This window comes from Lutra lutra, chromosome 5 (genome assembly GCF_902655055.1).
Source record: "Lutra lutra chromosome 5, mLutLut1.2, whole genome shotgun sequence".
NCBI classification, from domain to species: domain Eukaryota; kingdom Metazoa; phylum Chordata; class Mammalia; order Carnivora; family Mustelidae; genus Lutra; species Lutra lutra.
This window is the reverse complement of record NC_062282.1, coordinates 118,798,847-118,818,823: the sequence shown is the minus strand read 5'-3', so window position 1 is coordinate 118,818,823 and position 19,977 is coordinate 118,798,847. Positions and strand designations below refer to the sequence as shown.

General features: G+C 50.4%; 1 protein-coding gene across 2 annotated transcripts; it reads right to left on the bottom strand.

The window, feature by feature from the left end:
• Positions 1 to 7,654: 7,654 nt before the first annotated feature.
• On the bottom strand, positions 7,655 to 19,171 carry NR2F1 (nuclear receptor subfamily 2 group F member 1). Of its 2 annotated transcripts, none has more exons than XM_047730809.1 (3): positions 16,710 to 19,171; positions 13,768 to 14,295; positions 7,655 to 8,698 (listed from the first exon to the last, which is right to left on the bottom strand). In XM_047730809.1, the coding sequence occupies exons 1-3, from the start codon at positions 17,170 to 17,172 to the stop codon at positions 8,418 to 8,420; spliced, it is 1,272 nt and encodes a 423-aa protein (XP_047586765.1). In that variant the 5' UTR covers positions 17,173 to 19,171; the 3' UTR covers positions 7,655 to 8,417. The 2 variants fall into 2 exon arrangements, with proteins under 2 accessions (XP_047586765.1, XP_047586767.1); XM_047730811.1 differs by lacking the exon at positions 16,710 to 19,171 and adding an exon at positions 14,967 to 15,067.
• Positions 19,172 to 19,977: the final 806 nt, after the last annotated feature.

Below are 19,977 nucleotides of genomic sequence, written 5' to 3'. Positions count from 1 at the left end.
CTATCCGGTTTACTCACTTAAACCTGAGGTATGGAACATTATGATAAATATTAATATCCACCTAGACAGCTCCACCGTCTTCCTAAGCTCTCCCTTCCTGAATCCTGCCCTTTACAAAAAGGCCATAGAAGAGGTTTTTAACATAAAATGCTGCAAATATGAAAAATAGGTCACCAATAAAATTGGTCTCAGCATGGAGCGTAATTGCAACAAAGTGCCACCGAGTAAAATCGAGGAGTGAGCTGGCTGGGGCGGCACAGTCGCGAACCATCTGGTGTGTATTAAAAGTGGTGCTGTAAATATTGCTGAGAGCTAATGCATTATCGGCTTCTATAAGTGCACAGGGCCTGCAAGCTTTCCATATGTTAGAATATGTAGATCTGTAGATCGGGCGAGCGTAGAGAAAGGTGTCCTATCAATTATAGGCTTCTAAAGCATGGTTTTGCCCCCTCTTTGTGGGATTTTGGTCCAAAAGTGTAGAATATTCATTCTCAATTTCTCCTTCCCACCCCCTCCCTTTCCCTCTTCTCTCAGCTCGCTCTTTCTCTTTTTCTCCAGCTCTTTCTCCCAGCTCCCTCCTTCCATCCCCTCCTCCTCCTCCCTCCCTTCTCTCCAAGGGGATAGGACAGGCTTTGCTGACGTCACTTCACATCAGTAAAAGAGAGTAACTGTTTCAGAGAGAGGGAGGAAAAAAATTCATCTGTTTTTCATCAGTGCTAAAGTTTTGCCTTTTTAATAGAAATGAGCTGCCCAGCCTGAGTACTCCTTCTGTTTTGAAGCTTTTGGGGTGGGAGGGGGGGTGGTCAAAGAGATTGGGAGGTGCTCTTCATCCTGTGAGCTGAATCATCCTATAAGTGGCTCTAATGTCAGAATCAGTTCAAATAGATGAAACTAATTAAAACAAGATGTAAAGATGATGTCTTCAAGAAGCTGCACATCCACACCTACTAGGCACCTTTTGCCAAGGAGGGTGGAGGGCTTCTGGTTCCAAGGCACTTCTGCTCTGAGTCCTGAAACTTCTTCCCTACTCTCCCGTTCCTCTCTTCATAATTCCACCCCCCACATACCGAAACCGCCACACGCAGCACAGCTAATAATTTTCCTGCTGTCACATTACTTTTCTAGGGAAATCAGAGTCCTCCTTTTCCTGACGATACCCCACATTTAAGAGTTTACTCTAATTACCCCCTCCTCTCCTCTGAGGTCCCTCCTCCCCTGTCCCTCAGCTCCAGGTCTGTACACAAATCCAGCACTTGGAAAGTGCTTCGCATTGTCCCACAGAGATCATTTTCTGTCTCCCCAAACTGCCCTCACCACTTTCATTCTCCCTGTTCCGTGTCATCCTCCCCTTCCCCTTCTTTCCTGCCCACCTCGCCCTCTGGTGCACACATAGGACAGACCGCCAGCACTTCCAGTGTGGATAAACCTGCTGCGAGTGACAACCCAAGTTCAATCAGCAAATAAATAAAACTCTTACTTTTTTTTTTTGGCTGCCGGCTGCATTCCCCCTCTGGCCGTTGCCTCCTTTAATTATAGGAGCTATATTTCTTCCCTGGGAGACATTCGAGGGGATTTTTAGTTGGAAACTCGTTTCTGCTGAGTTATTTTGGAGCCAGGACCAGTGAGTGAGTGGCCCGTACCCACAGGCTTTGAGTGAAGTGCAGATTGAGACATATCGAGTTCCCTCTAAAAGGATCATTTCATGTGGGAGGTTGGACACAAAGTTTGCACTCGTGACTGGCATTCCAGTGAGAGACATGCATATTTTAAAACAACAAAGCAAGCAAGAAAGAAGGCTTAGGGGAGGGGGGGGGACTTGGAAAGAAGTTACTAAGTGACAAACATCTGTCAACATGGGATAATTTGTACACTCCGATGTAAAACTATCTGCCTCATTTGATGGAGTTCAAGGCGCAGGATCTAGGAGAGCAGTAGATAAGTATTTATCCCTATGAGAGGTACTTAACTAAGACACTTTTCCCAAAATAGGTGTAAGGTGATTAAAACTGTACAAATGAGTATAATCTTAAAATGTTTCTTAGAATAGCGGAGGCCTCTAAAATTACTCATTTCTGACAGTTCACACAAAATTAGACCCCATTTCATTTTGAAAGATGTACTTTTCTTCAACAGCGGACTGATGAAGTAATAAACAGAACACTTATTATAGAAAATCAAATGAATTTTGTCATAACAAAAACAAAACCAAGCAGAAAAAAGAAGAGAAACAAAAATCTCAAACCACCCCTGGTTGCTATGTTCTAGAAATCTTTAAAAGTACCAGCTTTACATGTGTATGTGAGCCAAACACATAAACATCCACCTCTCTGCATGTCAACAAGGAGAAATGGCAAAATATTTTCAGAGAATTTTCTCTCTCATTTAAGCTTGGAGTTTCAACAAACATACTACACTTTAAGAGAAGAAAGCAAAAAAAACCAAAAAAACAAAAAAACAAAAAAACTTCCTTCTTTAGGAGGGAAGTTTTTAAAAGCAGAGTGAAAGATCAGGCAAGATCCTGAAAGGTCTCTTTATACCCTGAATCTCCATCAACCACATGGAAGTTCAGGCTCCAGCTTCCACCGAGAAATCTTTTTCTCCTCCAGATCTGAAGACAAAAGGAGAGGAGGCCTGGTGGTGAGCGGGATATCTCTGTTAGTTGTCAGCGCAGGTCCATGGGTTAGGAATGCTAATGAGCCTCTTGGCCAGCTGAAGACTTGGTTCTCTCTCGCACACCCTGACGCTCACACACACTCAGGCTCCTGCGTGCCGACTGACAAGCACACAGACAGAGCCTCGTGCTCGATCCTGTCTCTCTCCTTTTTCCTCTGAGCCCAGAGATCGATCGCTGACCCCACTGTTGGGCCAACGCTTTATTTATCTGGCTGCGCAATGATATTATCAGCCTTAAACGTTATATACAGCAAATGTCCTCCTAAATCAACACAATAGGATAGCTTGCAGAGCCCAGCCTGGTCTGTCTTAAAGAAATCCCTGGCTATCTCTCTTCTCATTCTCCCTCTCCCCTTCCTCACAGACACCCCTTCTCCCTTCCACCTCCACAACTACTGATTTTTATACAATGGACTTGGGGATTTGATCCCTCGCTTTCAGCTTGGTTGGAGGAGGCCTTAGCAGACTAGGAGATGGATAGACACCATTATCCACCCATCACTGTGATCTCCATCAGGGGTTCCCTTGTCAGCCGGATCCAACTGCCTAGACCCACTCTATTCACATGACCCGGATTTCTCAAAATTGGGGTAGAAGAGAAGGCGAGGGGTGGAGAATCGAGTGTGCAACCTTGCACCGTGTTAATTGTTTTCTTTCCTCTCAATTACATTCATAAACCTATTTTCTGCATTGCATGTTATTTCTTTGTGCTTCAAAATTGAAACCACGTGCAGCCTTCTTCCCTCCGCACACACAATAAATGCGCTGCCCCCTCCCCCCAACCCATCACACAACTATTTACATCTTGGTTACTCACTCCGCGCTTCGGCCCAGCCTGGGAGAAGAAATTGGCCCCATGGGATTAGGTGAGGCTTTGTAAAAGCATCTCTCAAATCCGTATCTCGGGCCCCCATCTGGGACAGAGGCTCCTGGACTCCCCTCCCGGGCCTCCTCCCACCCCTTCCTCGCACAGGTGGTTGCGGCTTACTCTGGGAGAGCTAGCAGGGAGGACATCCAGAGAAACAGGCAGCTTCGCAGTGTCCCGCCAGGCCCACCCGCTGAGCACCCCTCGCCCTGGCCCTTTCCGCCCGCCCGCGAGGGGTCAGCGGTGGCCGCCAGCGCGCTTCTGCTCCCCCTGGTCCGTGCGCCCCGCGCACCGCAGAAACCCCCGCAGGGACCGGCTGCTCCCTGGGGAGCATTCTAGACCCAGGTCCTCCCTGGCAAAGAAGTCCCACCAAAAATAAATAAATAAACCCCAAAGAGGGGAAGGGGGAGCTGGAAAATGGATTCGCTGACAAGGAGAGATAATAAATGAGAGGCGCTTTCAGATAGATATCTCAGACGTGAAATTGCGCCCAGCTGGTTGTGTAAGCAAACAAATAGTTTCATGTTAGGAACTCTCAACTTGTGGCCTGATGAATAGAACACGACAGAGGTAAATGGGTCTTTAACTCATTTAGGAATACAACTCTTTGGCTTTCCAAGTAAAAGGCCCGGTGACGCCGCGGATCCCGAGCAGACCCTCTAACAAGAGTTTTATTAGTTTTCATTTGTGTCTCCCTGCCTACCCTCCCCCACTCTCCTTCATGGTTTTCCATTTGAAGAGACATTCAGGTGATTTGTTCTGGAGAATCCAGCAGTTTATGGGAGGTGATTCCCACACTACAGGAGATATAAGGTCTGCCTATAAGCTGGGGAGGAGGATTTTTTAAAAATAAACTTTTTGCACTCTCTAAGCAGAGGAGCTCAGGTGGGCTTGGATGGAAGGAGGCTCCGTATTCCTAGTGTCCCTGACCTTCAGGCTGGGCGATGGGGCCTCCGGAAGCTCACCCAGGCCCTTGGCTGCTGCGGGAGAGACCGCGAGCCTGAACCAGCGTCAAGGGCAGAGTCCCGGAAGCCCAAGGCTATTCCGGGGGCCAGGACGCACGCCCATCCCCAGCCCCCGGGCTTCCCGCAGGCCTGGTCGCAGTTTGGGGTGTGCGTGTGGGGGCAGAGGCCACATTTTAACTCCCTCAGGCCACTCTTTGTCCCCAGGCTGCGGATGAGGCGTAGTCGTGCCCTAGAAATTCCCAGAGGAGAGCGCGTCCTAAGATGGCTTTTTTGATGTTTTCAGAAAAGCTTGTGGCTAAAGTAGTTTAAACTGACTTCAAAGCCCTTAAAGTTCTCAGTCGCCCAGCAAGTGTTTGGGTTAGAAAGGGGAGCGTTGACTTTCATATGTCACAGGTAATTTTGAGAGGGAAGTCACCTTGTGTGGGCCGCTCTCCAACAGTTATGGTGTATTTCCTCCGGCCTTGGGGACCTGTCAGTTCTATCCCACCCAGTTAGCCCAATCCTGTTCTCCCAACTCCTTAGGGCTGCTATGTCTCTGCAGGCCAAGGCAGGGCTGCACGTCCTAAGGTGACAGTGGAGCCCACATCTGCCTGCAGCCTCACACCCGAGTTCCACCGCTCCCCCTGGTGCTTGGCTCTAAAGCGGGGTCATTGCTCAGGGCCCCCTGGGCGGCCACCCAGGCAGAGGAGACTTCCACCCATTCCATGTTGCCTTCTGTCCAGTGGCTTCCAGGGTCTGAGGGGAGGCAGGGCACTGAGCGGGGGCAGCCTGGCCACTACTGGGGCTGCCCTTCTGCACAGCAAGGAGGCCATGGACAGCTCCGGCCCTTAGCTCGGGGCCACGGACACGGGTCGGGCCAGCCAGGGAGCCTTGAGAATGCTCAGGGAGCAGAGGGGGCCCTTCCGGGCTGATGGAAGGCTTAACCCATGGCTTATGTACTGCAGTCTCAGCTTGGAAAGCTGCTGATAGTGTGAGCAGATTTGTGGGTCCGACCTCGCACTCTGAGAGGGAAGAGCCACGGAACTCAGGCAATCTGTCTCGCCCTGTGGGAGCACCCACAGAACCACTGAATCTCTGGGGAGCCTCTGTCCCTCTGCTTGAGACCCACAGAGACCTCCGAAGAAGAGTGAATGTAATGCTATCAAGGACACGGCACAGGAAAAACCCAGTGCCTGCAGCCCCCAGCCAGGTCCGCTGAGCATGGGAGCGAACCCCCTTTTCCCTCTCTGTTCCGCTCAGCTCCAGGGCTTCCTGGTTCTCTCATGGAGCCTGCAAGGGAGTCCGTGAAGCCATACAGAAGGAAGGCCTGCTCTTCTCCCTACGTTGTGCTGGTTGGCTCCGGGCTTAGGCCCAGGCTTAGAAAGGTTGCAGCGTTCCTCAGGCCATGGGCAATGCCCCCTGCCCAGTCCCGCAAAAGACAAGTAACCACTGTCACCTCCGGACCCAGGAGCAAGTGCCTCGTACATCCCAGGCCTTGGCTTCTGGAAGGGTCCCCACATTGGGCACCTTGTGCTTGGGCCTCCGTATTGAAATTAATTGAAAAATATGTTTCCGACCTACAAAAATGTTTATCTATTTTCATCAGAGGGATCACACTGTAATGAATATATTTACATCTCATTTCAAGAGAGACAGCAAAGATCGGTGAGCACTTGGAGGCAGCTCTTCTCCCATCCCCCTCAGTGCCTGGCTGTAGCCTACCCCACCCCAAACCACACATTCCCTGATCCAGCAAACCTAGAGGGCTCTCCAGGACTTTCTGGGAGGTGGTCGGGAGTTAAATATGAACTCTTCCCTTGCCCTTCGGGCCTTGGGCGCTCACTCTTCAGGGAAGTCAGCCTAGGCCCAAAGACATTGCCCCTGGGTGTAGAGGAAAGGGTGAGGCCCAGGGTGGGATGGGACCCAGGTGAAGGCAGGAAGTCCCCTCAGTGACCCACACACCACGCCCTGTACCAGCCTGCCTCCCTAAGGCTCAGGCTGGTGGCAGGTGGATCTGCTGGGGTTTCTCCACAGAGAGTGTGGCATTGCTCCCCCAGTGCACTGCACCTAGAATATTAAAACCTGAGGTGGCTTGGAGCTTGTTAATACATTTTTAACGGAGTGGGGGAACCTGGAGATTTCCGGACAGCAAATGAAAGCAAAACTTTGTCAATGACTTCTGAAAGTGAAGCTCTTGCTTTATCCAGGGCCTGTTTGGGGCTGATGGGTGGGGGAAGTGGTAAGAGGTGTTATTTCAAAAGATCTGGCTTTATTAATACATTAGGAAAAAGCTCCCTTGGTAGTATGTGTTCTCACAGTGCTGACTAGAATCCTATAAAACATTCATGCTCCAAAAGCTGTAACAGAGAGCAGCCCCCTATGCACACCCAAAGTGAGGCCTCAGCGGCAGGTTTCTGCCCTGGAAGGGCCACGAGAACCCAAACACTGCTCCTGGAAAGAACCTGCTCTAGCCTTGCTCACCTACTCCCAAGTTCCGGGTCCACGCCCATAAGTGCCAAGGGGGTAGGGTGGAGTTGGGGGGTGAGTTCCCTTCACCCAGCTGAGCTCCAGAGCCCTCCAGGGAACCCCTGTCACAGGGTCAGGAGGGAAGAATAAACCCTAGCCAACTCTGCAGTGGACCATAAGGGGGAGTAAAAGTAGGTTTGACAGTGTTGAGGTCCTAACTCTCTCACGGGGGGTGGGGTGGGGTGTCTAAAGTCCACTTACAGGCACAAGAGACTTCTGAGCAGCCCTCCCCTGCCCTTGACCCCACATCAGCTCTCCATGCCTCTCTACAGCCTTGCCAGTCAGGCAAGTTCCCACCTGCAGTCAATGAAGCAGGTGGTCCCCAGACCCAGCCCCACTTGCAACCAAGCCTACCCCAGTCCCCGCTGGAGATGGCACCAACCATCCACAAAGTCATAAGAGCTGCAGGGAACGCCCAAGATGCCCTGTCCTCTCCCTGCCCACCCCAGCCCACACGGAGCCTGACCCTCCGCATTTACAGGACCAAGGCAGTGGCTTGGTTTTAGGAAATAAACCTAGACCGCTTAATAATGGACCTTAAAAGTTTCCACCTTCGCCTCCCCATTCTAATAATAATTGGAGTGGAAATTAATTGGTGGGTTCTCTTGCACTTATGGCATCTGTCAAGTAACCAGACACGTGGGTTTTGCTAAATTCTTTTATTTTTTGTTTAAATTTTCACTTCAATTTTAATTCTTGAAGAACAGCCTTGACAACATATATCGCACTCATTATAAGAAGCAAAGGGTTATATCAAAAATTATTAGTATAGAATCACAGGAAATCTGGTTTGGAACCAGAAAAAAATACAAAACAGATATAGATACATAGACACAGGACAATTTTTTTATAATTATTTGGAAAATGTTATTTTCCCCTAATTCTTGTTTCCTTTTTTATGTGCATACGGTGTTTAAATTTTACAAAAAAATGAAAATAAAGACTAGTATTTTACAAAATGAATAACAATGTTTGGGGCGTGTGTGTGTGTGTGTGTGTTTCTACATAGAATTCAGTCCACTTCCATGTGTTGTTTTCTGTACAGAATATATCCACATCCGTCCACAATAAATCCTGGAAGGTCCATTAGTCTCCTTCTGTTTTATTAAAATTTTCATGGTCCTCTCTTCCAATTTTTTTTTCCTTTTCTCACCAGACACAAGGTCCTTTTTCTTTCCTTTCCAACACGTTCACAGATCTGATCCTAAAGAGAGTCTCTTTTTCTCCTGGTTTGCAGCTCGGGTTGCATTTCTGCAGGGTGGGCTGCTCCTGTCGGCCCGGCCCACCTCCCCCCTGCCTGGCTGCACCCTGCCACAGCCGCCTGATGTCCCCGAAGCTTTGGAGTCCATGGCCCCCGCCGGTCCAGTGAGTCTCTAGGGGGGCGGGGGCAGGTGGGGAGCGCCCAAGGTCTAGGAGCACTGGATGGACATGTAAGGCCAGTTGAAGCTGCTCCCAGACAGTAACATATCCCGGATGAGAGTTTCGATGGGGGTTTTACCTACCAAACGGACGAAGAAGAGCTGCTCGATGACCGAGGAGGACACGGTACGCAGGGAGGGCAGCCGCAGTAGGAGCTTGCCGAAGCGGCTGGGCTGGTTAGGGTACTGGCTCCGTACGTACTCCTCCAGTGCGCACTGAGACTTCTCCTGCAGGCTCTCGATGTGGGCGGCGTCGGACAGGCCACAGGCATCTGCCCATGCGGCCACAAGAAGGGCAGAAGAGGGGAGGGGACACACAGGTTAGTGAACAGCAAAGGCACAAACAAACCCTCAGAAATGTTTTTAAGTTGATAAGAGGGAGGAAAGGAAATCGAAGGGAAAAGGGAAAAAAATCCTCTTCTCCACACCTCCCCATTCCTTCTTCACCATTCCCTCCTCTCTGCCCCCAACACCAATAAAAATAAATCACACCCCCACCAAGCCTAGGGGAGCAGGAGAGGGAAGCACACACGGGCAGAGGCAGCAACCTCTCCAGTCCCTTTGTTTTTTCCTCTTTCACCTTTGGATTAAATAATGTACGATGTTGGAGCCATGTTTGCCGTGCAGAGCAACCTGTCCTCCGCTTGGAGGGGAGCATCGTTCTGCTGTGCTCATTAAAGGGAGGACTTTTGCCCCTGATTTTGGGGTGTTCAGAAGCCCTGAAGAAATACGTATCTTGGGGGCAGTTTTTACAGGCTTCTTGGAGTCCTCCCTCTCAAACCCAAATGACCCCAACCAAAATCTTCAAGGAGAACCTAGACTGTCTAGTGAATAAACACCTGGGAGGGATAAGGAATCACGGGCCGGCAGTGCGTGGACTCAGATGGAGCCCATGATTTAGCAATACAGGATTTGAGATCCGCTATCTATGCGACCAAGAACTCTGTAGCAAGCCTCAGTGAGGGTGTACACTTCTATCTGTGCTTTAGATCAAGTAATTGAAAATTGGTCACATCTCTGTAAGCTGTATAATAATCAGAAGGAATATGGCTCAGTTACTCCAGGCTGTGGAAAGGAGACATCTTCAACGATCAGACACAAAGCTGGGGTGGAGGCAGCTGCTGTTGCTGCTTCCAAACTGGGAGGTGGGGAGTTGAGGGGGGGGAATTGGGGAGATAGGTTTCCGTCAGAGGACCAAGGGGGAAAAAGGCACTTACACACAATGACAGCATCTTAAAACCTGTGTGTTTATCTCATATCAACCAAGGCTCTTCATGGTCTCCTAAAAATATTTCAAGACCGTAGTTTACACTACATAAACTAACTAAAGGCAAAGAAATGGAAGAGAAGGTGGAATCAGAAGAATGAAGTGAAAGCTTCCTCTCTTAGTTCAAACACCCATGTTATTTCTTATATTAATAATAAATATTTAAAAAACAGATCACAGAGGAGCCCTTAGCCAGTCAGGAGGTTGACTAGAGATCAAAGGCAGAGTTTGCTAATATATAGATCTGGGGAGAAATTCATGCATGGCGATGCCCCCGAAAGGACATTATATAATTGTGAGTGGGCAAGTGTGACCCCAAGAAGTCCTACCAAATGATTCAAAGTGAAACCCGTGTCTGCTGAGTTTTTGAGCTTTATGTCTTTGTATTTCAAGAACTGGGATTTACAAAGCACTCTAACACCTTCATCTACAAGGCAATGGCCTTGAGCAAAAATACAAATAAAACTAGTGCTAATTCAAGGACTTCTAAGGGGGGGGTGTCTCCTTTGACCCTGGATCCAGAATGCGTTCCTCTCAGATGTCTAATTACTCCTGCCAGCCACCCGGGTGCATCCACACTGGCCTGACCTGGGAAGCCAGTGAGATTTTATGGCTAGCAGGGCGAGGTAGGGGCACTTTAGGGCTCCACTACTCAGAGGGGGTGGGGTGCCGAGGTCTGCCCTTGGCCTTACTTGCTAACCTGGCCCTGCTGAATGGCTACCACGCACACTCATATTTACATATATCTTGCTTTACATGCATTATCTGCCCATTATGGCACAGGATCCCTTTCAGCCTCAGACAATGTAGTATGAAAAGGACCCACTGATACCCCAGCAGATTTTTTTAAAGACCCATATGGCATCCCCTCAGGTCTGTAAAATATTTATCTGATATGTACAATTAGGGCCCCCGGAGTGCAACGACACTACCCTTCTCCCAGCTAGGCCAGTCCAAGGGAGAGAAGCCCGGGAAGGGCTTGCCTGGGCCCTGGGCTGGCTGCTTGGATTTCTTTCCTCCTTTGAAGGCAGAATGCCTGTAGCGGGGGCCTGGCTGCCAGGTGCCAGCCGGACAGCTCTGTGGCCTCCCTCCAGCAGGAGTCCCACTTCAGGTCTGGATTCCCACTCTAGATATTCATCCCCACTCTGGATATTCCTGCAACAGGAGTCCCCCAACTATGGACAGAGAGTCTGAGCTCTCAGATCGATTGGGTGGCTGTGGCAGCAAAGCGAGGTGAGCAGGGGGGGGTGTAATGAAGTACATATTTACATTCCAGGAGATATACCCGAGATCAGAAAAGGAGGGAGAATATACAGAATCCATGCCTCACTTTTTATGTGGTAGTGTCAATGCGGGAACCTTCAATATTTCTTCTATAGTATATGGAAAAGAAATTATGTAAATAAATAACCATTATTGCTCAGGCCCTCCTGGCTTAGCCTTTGTAGTGCAGAGAATGTATTTCATGGTGTGCATTCAAAAGAGTTTAGTGTTCAGGAAATATAGATGTAATCAGGTGCCATAACTAGAAATCAAAGTTATTATTGTGCTGAAAATGGATTTATTGTATTTATGTTAACTAGATGGCTCCTTTCAGAGGAGGTCCCATTTATTTGAGGGAATATTTAGGTGTATGAATTAATGAATTTTTTAAAAAAGTAAGTTCAGGTCATGACCTAGTCCTTGGATGCTTTCCAGAATATTAAGGATTAAGCATACCATCCGGAGGCCAAATGTGAAAACCACCGCAGGGAACCCCCGTGCCAGCTTCAAATACTTAGCCGGAGCAAACCTCGTTGGACAATATGTCTAAAACTGTCTTTTCCATCATTCAAAGTTTGCTTAAAAGTTGGATGACTTTGAGAAGGCTTCCCATGAATTCCCTTCTGGCTAGCAATCAAAACAAGTTTAGTCAAAAGTGGAAATGTGTTGTATGGAGAAGGGGGGTGAATTACTACTGACAGCTCCATTTCCATTTTCAAATATTCTGTTTGCAATTTTCTAACAAAATAATGTTATTGTTCACTTCTCAGCCTCCCCTGCACCTTGAAGACGTAGTTGGGAAACTTCTCCAGGAAAACTTTTTAAAAAGGAACACTTTTCACGGGGATGTTTTAGGATGGAAAGTTGAAAGAAAAGCATGAATAATTCCACCATCTTCCCTGCGGCCAGCACAGCCCACGCCTCTCTCTGGGAAAGGGCAGGAGATCAGAAAAGTCAAGGGAGTTCAAAGAACCTAAGTAGGGGACACGGAAAAGGGAGGAAAGACCTTTCCTGAGAAGACCTCTGTCCAGCTCCAAGTCACATTTCTGCTTCAAGACACCTCACTGGATGAGATTTTAAAACCCCAGCTTCCCCGACACTGGCTTGCTTCCTGATTAATTTGGCTAAAGAGCTGGGTAGTCGAGAGCCAGCCAGGCCCCAGGCCTGCCAGAGCGAAAGCAGCCCGGTCGCTGCTTCCCAGGCTCTTTGTCACTTTTGAAAAACACGTTTCCATCAAGAAGACTTATTAAGATAAAATGCATTCAAACACTGAGGAGGCTATTCAATAAATCTTCCATTTGTTTTAAGGTTTGCACTTTATCCTCTTGCAAAGAATAACTCCCTCTCCCACTAGCAGACCTGCATTTGCACTGAAAGTAAAAGGGGGGCAGTCCAAGTCCACGGCTCTGGCCACCCTGCATACAAATGAGATGCTCTTGTCTAAATAAATTATCTGCTGTTCAGATCGATATTAATACTACATTTGCTACATTACAATATTGTGCAAATTTAAGAGTCATTTTAATACAATGTAAATACGATTCTTCACGCATGAAAGCCAGGAAATATTGATAGATTATACCATTGCTTACTGTTCAACAAGGCCTTGGGAAAAGGGTTTTGCCATCTCTGCTCGGGAATGGTTTTAATTTGGCCTTTGGAGGTCCTGGCTCTAGGATAGATTTATTAGGATGGTTTATTTGTTCTCTGAATGGAGGAATTAAAAACAATAGTGCCAATAATGGGAGTAAAACTGCAGCTAACCCTACTCACAGTGGGCAAGGCCCCGGGACCCAATCTGAGCAGCTCTGTTCCCTCACCAGCCTCCTTTCTGGCTTTGTTTATATTTCCCCCCATTACCTGCTGTCCCGGGTGTTTATATGTTTCCCTCTTGCAGGTTACAATAATAAAAAGCGGGCACTGTTCTCAGAGGCTCTGACTAGAGCCTTCAAAGGCAACGTTAATGCACTTTCCTGGAAGTTAATTTGAACCATCTATCATAAGAGAAATTGTTAACATGCATGTTACCACCACCTACATTTAATTTGATATTTTTAAGGCACTCTGTTAAATTTCCAATGTTCGTGTGTTTTGCGTGGATAGGAGATTTATCTCTGGGGCGGGAATCCTCCCATACTTGCGGGTTCTACCGTATCCCTTTTGTTTTTTATCTTTCTTGTTTAGATTGAATCCGTTTTTTACGACCCTCAATAACCTCAGCAACTGCAAACATGAATGGTTTCCGATAAGGGAAAATCAGGCAGCAATAAAGCGGGATTATTTATGATTTATTTGCGCGTATTCTTCTCTTTCCACCTCTGTGTGTGTCTCTCTGTGTCGGGAAACACATCCAGGGAGCGTGCCACACAGAGGAGAAAGCCACATTCCCACGTTCTCTTCCTTCCCTCTCCTCCCCCAGAAACACTAAACGCTGGCGCACACCACACGCACACACATGCACACCGCACACACGCGCAGCCAGACCGTCCCCACGCCCCCCCAACCCCTGCCACACACACAAGACGCGCACCCGCCGCCGCCGCAGCCCCGCGTGGGGGTCCGGGCCCCCAGGCCGGGCCGCCCGCCGCCCGCCTCCCAGCCGCCTCGGCTCCCGCACCGCCGCGCTCCCAAGATGGCAGCGGCGCCGCGGGCCGCGTCCGGGCGCTGGGGCCGCAAGTCCCGGCCAGGCCGAAGGTCGGGCTCGGGCCGGCGGGGCCCGCGCGGCGACGCGGCGTAGGAGGCCGGGCCGGGCGGAGCGCGGCCTGCTGTCGTCCCCGGAGCGGCCTGCCCTCCCGGCGACCACAGCCTCACCTGACGTGAACAGCACGATGGCTTTGAGGCAGCTGTACTCGGCCGAGTCGACGTGCAGCGCCTTGAGCTTCTCCACCTGCTCCTGGAAGATGCGGATGTGGTCCATGAAGGCCACGACGCGGTCGGCGGACATGGGCGAGGCGTGCAGGCCGGCGGCGGCCAGCAGCGGCGCCACGTGCAGCGGCATGGAGCACTGGGCCGCGTTGAGCACGAACAGCTCGCTCCAGGTGAGGCGCAGCAGCGACACTTGGTCGGTGATCTGCAGATCCGGGAAGAAGGGGATGTTTCGGGCCCACTCGACGGCGCTGAAGAGCAGGCGCGCGGCCAGCTCGCAGATGTTCTCGATGCCCATGATGTTGTTGGGCTGCATGCATTGGCTGCCGTAGCGCGACGTGGGGTAGGGTTCCGCGCGCAGCAGCAGCGAGATGTAGCCGGACAGGTAGCAGTGGCCGTTGAGGGGGTCCCCGTTGGTGAGTGCGTACTGGCCTGGATTGGGTTGGGTTGGAGGCATTCTTCCTCGCTGAACCGCTGACAAAAAGAAAGAGAGAAAAGAGGCAATGTGCATCCAGGGGGCTTGCGAACATCGGCGCGCAGCAGCGCACCCGACACAATGCGGAGGCTCTTCCTACAGCCACACGCGCCTGGCGCATCTTCTCTCGCGCTCGCTCTCACTCACAGCCCACACCGGGAGGAAATCAGGGGTGAGGGCCTCCAGCTCCGCGGCTCAATATGTCCAGCCATCGCCTGCGCCCCTGGCCACCCTAGGCCTGCCAGAACTAGGCCTGATCTCAGGGCCCCCAGCCCGGCATGGCCAAGAAAGTGCCACCCAACCCCTCCACCACCAAGGTGTAACACACCGGTTAATGAAATCCCACTCACCCCTCCAAAAGGAAACAAATCAGAGTAAAACAAAAACAAAAAAGAACAGGCGAAACCAGAGGAAGGTTGTGGTTCTAGGCAAATGCCTAGCGCTTCATTTGCAAGCAAGCAGTGTTTTGCTCAAAATGTTTCCATATTCTCTCAAAATGCTATAGAATTATCCTTAAAATAGATACAAGTTACATAACCATTTACAACTTTTGAATAGAAAACAAGTATCCTGCACCCCTCCCCTGCCCCCTCCTCCCCTTCGCCCCACACAAAGTTCACTGTTAAAAGCAACAGAAAATTGAAAAATTCCAAGAAAAAGTAGAACTTACAGTAGCCAAACATTATTGAAAAAAGTGGGAAATATAATTAATGTCTGTCCTGTGAGGTGCCACTGCAACCTGCAGCCAGCTTTTACCCAGTGAATGCACGAGCTTGCAACTGCAAAAACACTGGATTCATTAACCATCTGAATGCAAAACGTAAGCATGCTTTGAGTTCTTAAAGCTGACCAAAGTTTTTTTTTTTTTTAATGTGTATGTTTTACTTCAACAGTGCCAGCGTTTAAAATTGCCATGTAAACAAAGACAACTTTAGGAAAAGTTAGGGCTACTGAACTCTCCCCCCAACAAATTAATATAGATATGTCCATGTACACATAGCTGTCTTATTTCAGGTTGTGCACTATTTTTTAAAATTTGCTTTGATTCTAATTTTAATGCAAGTCCCAATGCAATTTAAGCTCTTGAAACATAACAGCTAGAATACTTTTTTTTCTAATTATAGTTTTGAACTTGGCAGTTATTTTTCAATTAAATGAGAGCACAATTCAGTTTTTTTTTTTTTTTCAGATGCCTACAAAAATCTCCCTGGAGCTAGAAATGAAGTCGTCATATTTGCCTGCTCCTTGAGATCTGAAGGAATTCAATTTCTTTTCTTGTGGCATATAAAATATAATTTTAAAGTCAATTACAAGAAGGAGTAATCTGCATTCTGCAAAATTGACTGGTTAGCTAATTTGACTATAAGACATCTTTAATGATTGTCAGGAGATAAACTTTAACTATAAACGGCTAAATATATTTATAAGAAAAGTGCTGCATCTCTTGCCACATGAACATGAAGCATATCTAAATACAACATCAAAAGTTGTGTTAAAAGAAACCAAACCCATACAACACAGGGATTAAATGAAGTGGAAGCTCATGCCAGCTGCAGTCTATGCATTATAGCCAAATCAGAAGGATCGGTAAATGCCGTTGTAAATTGTAATTTGTATGCAGTATTTAAGCAGAGGGTGGAGTTTGATGAAGAAATAAAACGAGTATCATGCTTTTAAAAAAATGACACAACTATGAAAGGACGGTTCAGTCACAAACTTTCCTTTCAAAGTAGAGGGGTGAAAACAAGGCCACAGCTCTGGAGGAGGCGGCCCCAGCTCGGTGAAGAGGAGAGGAAACCAGTGAACAGGCCAGAAGCCCCCCTTCCCCCCTAATTAGACCTACAAGTGCAATAAATCTCACTCCTCTTTTTCCAAGCTAAGCTTCCAAAAGGATGATGCAGCAATGAATCTATGGTTCAGGGTACTCCAGACCCCAGCCCTCCCCAATTTTAAATAAAGGGTATGAAGAGGTGGAGGGGAAAATGGAATGAAAAACACAGAAGAGTTTTCTGGGGGAAATCAGCACCCCTCCCCAAGTTCATGCCAGCACAGCCCCCAAGCATCCTCACGCACACGCGGGAAAGAGACACACACCGAGCACATCCAAGACAGAGGAAGTAAGGGATTTTAAGCCACAGCTCACGATCCCAGGGACACAATCCTGAGCAGGCAGCAGGAGGGGTGGAGGAGCCAGGGAGAGGAGCGCAGGCCGGGAGGGGGAGGCAGCGGCAGCGAGCTTGGTTGGGGGGGGGGGTGACGCCGGGGGAGGAAGGCAGCGGGGACAGGGGAAGCTGGGACGGGGCCGGGACCGCAGGAGCTCCAGCCCCATACAGCAGCCACCCCCTCGAGAGAAAGAAAGAGGGTCGGGGAGGCGGGCGAAGCTCAGGGAAAGAAGCAGAGAAGAAATATTCACCTTCCCGCCTCATGCCCACTTTGAGGCACTTCTTGAGGCGGCAGTATTGGCACTGGTTGCGGTGGTGCTGGTCGATGGGACAGTTCCTGTTGGCACGGCATGTGTAAGTTAAGTTCCTGCGGACGCTCCTCTTGAAGAAACTTTTGCAGCCCTCGCAGGTGAATTGGCCGTAGTGCTTGCCGCTCGACTTGTCCCCGCACACCACGCACTCGATGTGCTGCTGGCTCTGGCCCGAGCCGGGCGGGCCCTGGCCCTTGTCCCCTGCCGTGCCGGGGGTGGCGGGCGCTCCGGGCTGGCCCGGGGTCTGCGGCGTGTGCGGCGCACCGGAGCCCGCCTGCTGCTGCTGCTCGCCGCCGCCGCCGCCGCCGCCGCGGGCCGCTTGCGCTGCGGGGTTGGGGCCGCCGGGGTTGCCCCCGGCCACGTCGTCCTGCGGATCTCGCCAGCTGCTAACTACCATTGCCATATCTTTGGGCCCGGGGAGCGCTGGGGGGAGCCGAGCTGCTCGCCGAGGGCCGCGGGGCGCGCGAGCGCGCTGGGAGGGGAAGGGGAAGGGGAAGGGGGGAGGGGGAGGGGGCGGGGGGCCCGCCGGGCGCCCCGGGGTCGCGGGAGCCGAGCCCGAGCCGGGCACCGGCCGCTGCCTCCGCCGCCGCCGCCGCCGCCGCCGCCGCTACTGCCTCGGCCGCCCCGCTGCTGCTGCGCGCCCGCCCGCCCTGCTGGCGTTTTGTTGTGGTTCCTGCTGTTTTCTTTCTCTCTTTTTGCAGCCCCCCCAGGCTCTCTGGCTCCCCCCCCACACCCCTGCTCCCCTCGCCCGCTCCCCCCGCTCTCCGATCCTGGGGGGGCCACGCTCTCCTTCCCCCCCCTCCCCACCCCCCCCCACCGAGCAAGCTCCCTTCTCTCGCTTTTTTCTTCTTCCCCAAGTTGCAAAATCAGAAATGGCACAGGCGGCAGCCGGGAGCGGCGCGGGGCGCAGCGCCGGGGGCGGCGGGCATGGGCCACGGCGCGCGCACACACTCGCCCTCCGCCTCGCCCGCACCCCCGCGCACACACACACTCTCACACACACTCGCTCACCCGCGCCGGGCGCCCGCCCGCCCGCCGGCCGCTCCGGCTACACGCTGCGCGCCGGCTGAGCCGACATAGAGGAAGCCGGCGAGGGCGGCGGCGGCGGCGGCGGAGGCGGAGGAGGCGGAGGAGGAGGAGGAGGAGGAGGAGGTCGCGGCTGCAGGCGCCGCTGGAGTTGCCGCCTCAGCTGCAGCGGCGAGCGCCGCTGGAGGAGCCGGGGCCCGGGCGGGAGTCCGAGCTGGAGTCGGGGCCGCAGCCGGAGCGCGAGCCCGAGTCGGGGCCGCCCGCGCCGCCGCCGCTGTCCCGGCGGGAGCCCTCGCTGGGCTCGGGATTGAGGGGAGCGCGGTGAGCCGAGCAGGGCGCGGGGCGAGGCTGCCGGCGGTGATCAGGGCGCGTTGGTGTCGGGGGGCCAGGTCCAGGGCTGGACGCAGCCAGCCATTCAGGAAGGCAGCGCTGGAGAGAGGGAGGCAGCCGGCGAGGAGGATCACACACTTTGCTCTTTTTGTTGTGCCGGTGGCGCCGGGCTCTCGCTGCCTTCTTCTTTCGGGAGGTGACGGAGAGGGAGAAAAATACGAGATAATTCACGCCGGCGACGAAATCACAGCGAAATCGAAAAAATAAAAATCAGAAGAAAAAGAATTGCAATAAAAAAAAAAGCGAGAGACATCCAAAGTAGGTCGAATAAATAATCCTCTTCTTTTCCTCTTTCTTGCTCCTTCTTCTGCTTCTTCTGCTATAACACACAGAGCTAGTTAAAAAAACCCTGGAGATCGCCCAAAAATGTTCTTTTTTTAGTATTTTAAATAAGTGCTCTTCAGCCGGGAACCAACACCCTCCCTCCAAAAAAAATCATATATGTATAAAATAACGATAAGAAGAATACGAAGGGGGTGCCTCCTCCTCCTCCTCCTTTTTTTTTTTTTTTAAGTTTAGCCCTCTCTCTTCTGCAGGAATGGAGTAAAAGACAAGGAGGAGGGAGAAAAAGAGAAAGAAGAGGAATACAAGGGAAACAACTAATAGAATATGTAAGAAAAGAAAAGGGAGAGAGGAGAGAAGGGAAGAGAAGAGAGAGAAAGAGATTGAGAGAGACTGAGAGAGAGAGGCGGAGGAGGAGAAGAGAGAGACAGAGAAGAGAGAGAGAGGAGAGAGAGAGAGAGAGAGAGACCCCAAAATTGAATGCGTTTAAACGGGAGGACTCGCAGAGCAATGTTTCCGAAAGGGGGATCTGCGCGAATGTCTGTATATAGTGAACTTTGACACTACTATTGAAACTGACACGTTTCTATGGAGATCGCTGCCTTATATGGAGCTCGTGTCAAGGAGCCAAGAGAAGGGCTGCTGGCAACTGATAATCAAAGGCGACTGACTGGTCAGAGCCCTGAATCGGGGGGAGAGAAAATGGGAGTCTAAGGTTAGCCAAGCCTCCAGCACGCCATTGGTTGGAGAGCCCCTCCCCCCCTCCTCTTTTCCTTTCTTTCTTTTTTTTTTTTTCTCCCTCCCTCTTAGCTACCTACTGACGGGGATGGTGAGGGGAGGAGGAGGGAAAGTGAGGGAGGGGGGTGTGCTTCTGACAAGCGCAATTTACATTGAGATCGCCCTGCGCTGCTATTTACTCTGAGACCTGATTAGTATGGGTCGTCTATGGTCACACACACACACACACACACACACGCACACGAACACTAGAGGGGGAAGGGATGGCGAGGGGAGAATGCCTAGTAATGGGTGAAAGAATTAGAAGGAAATTATTTTGATTTCTTCTGAAAAGTTTTTAAAATTAGGTTTTATGAGCGTGAAGAGAGTGTCGTTGAAAATGTTAGGAAAAATTTTAATGAGAAATAAACTCTTACGATTTTAATGATTCACGAAATATGCTGGGTTTGAATTGTTTTCTTCGTTCACATATAAGCATAATCCAAGTGTGGATTCTGCTCTTTTTATATCCTTTAAGAAACAAGGTAAGGACTCCCCGTTTTGGCCCCAAGTATACATTGCTTTTAAAGGTTTAATTATGACAAAACACACTCCTGAAATATGCAGCTATTGCCACAAAATCAATCTGAATCAACGGCTCCTATTCATCCCATGATGATTTTAAAAATAAACTTTACAATCAATCCGATTTTTCCTTCTTTCTTTTTTCCTCTTTGGTATTCGCAGGCTGTTCCAAACTTCAAACAACGCTTAATTACTGATAAAACAGTAG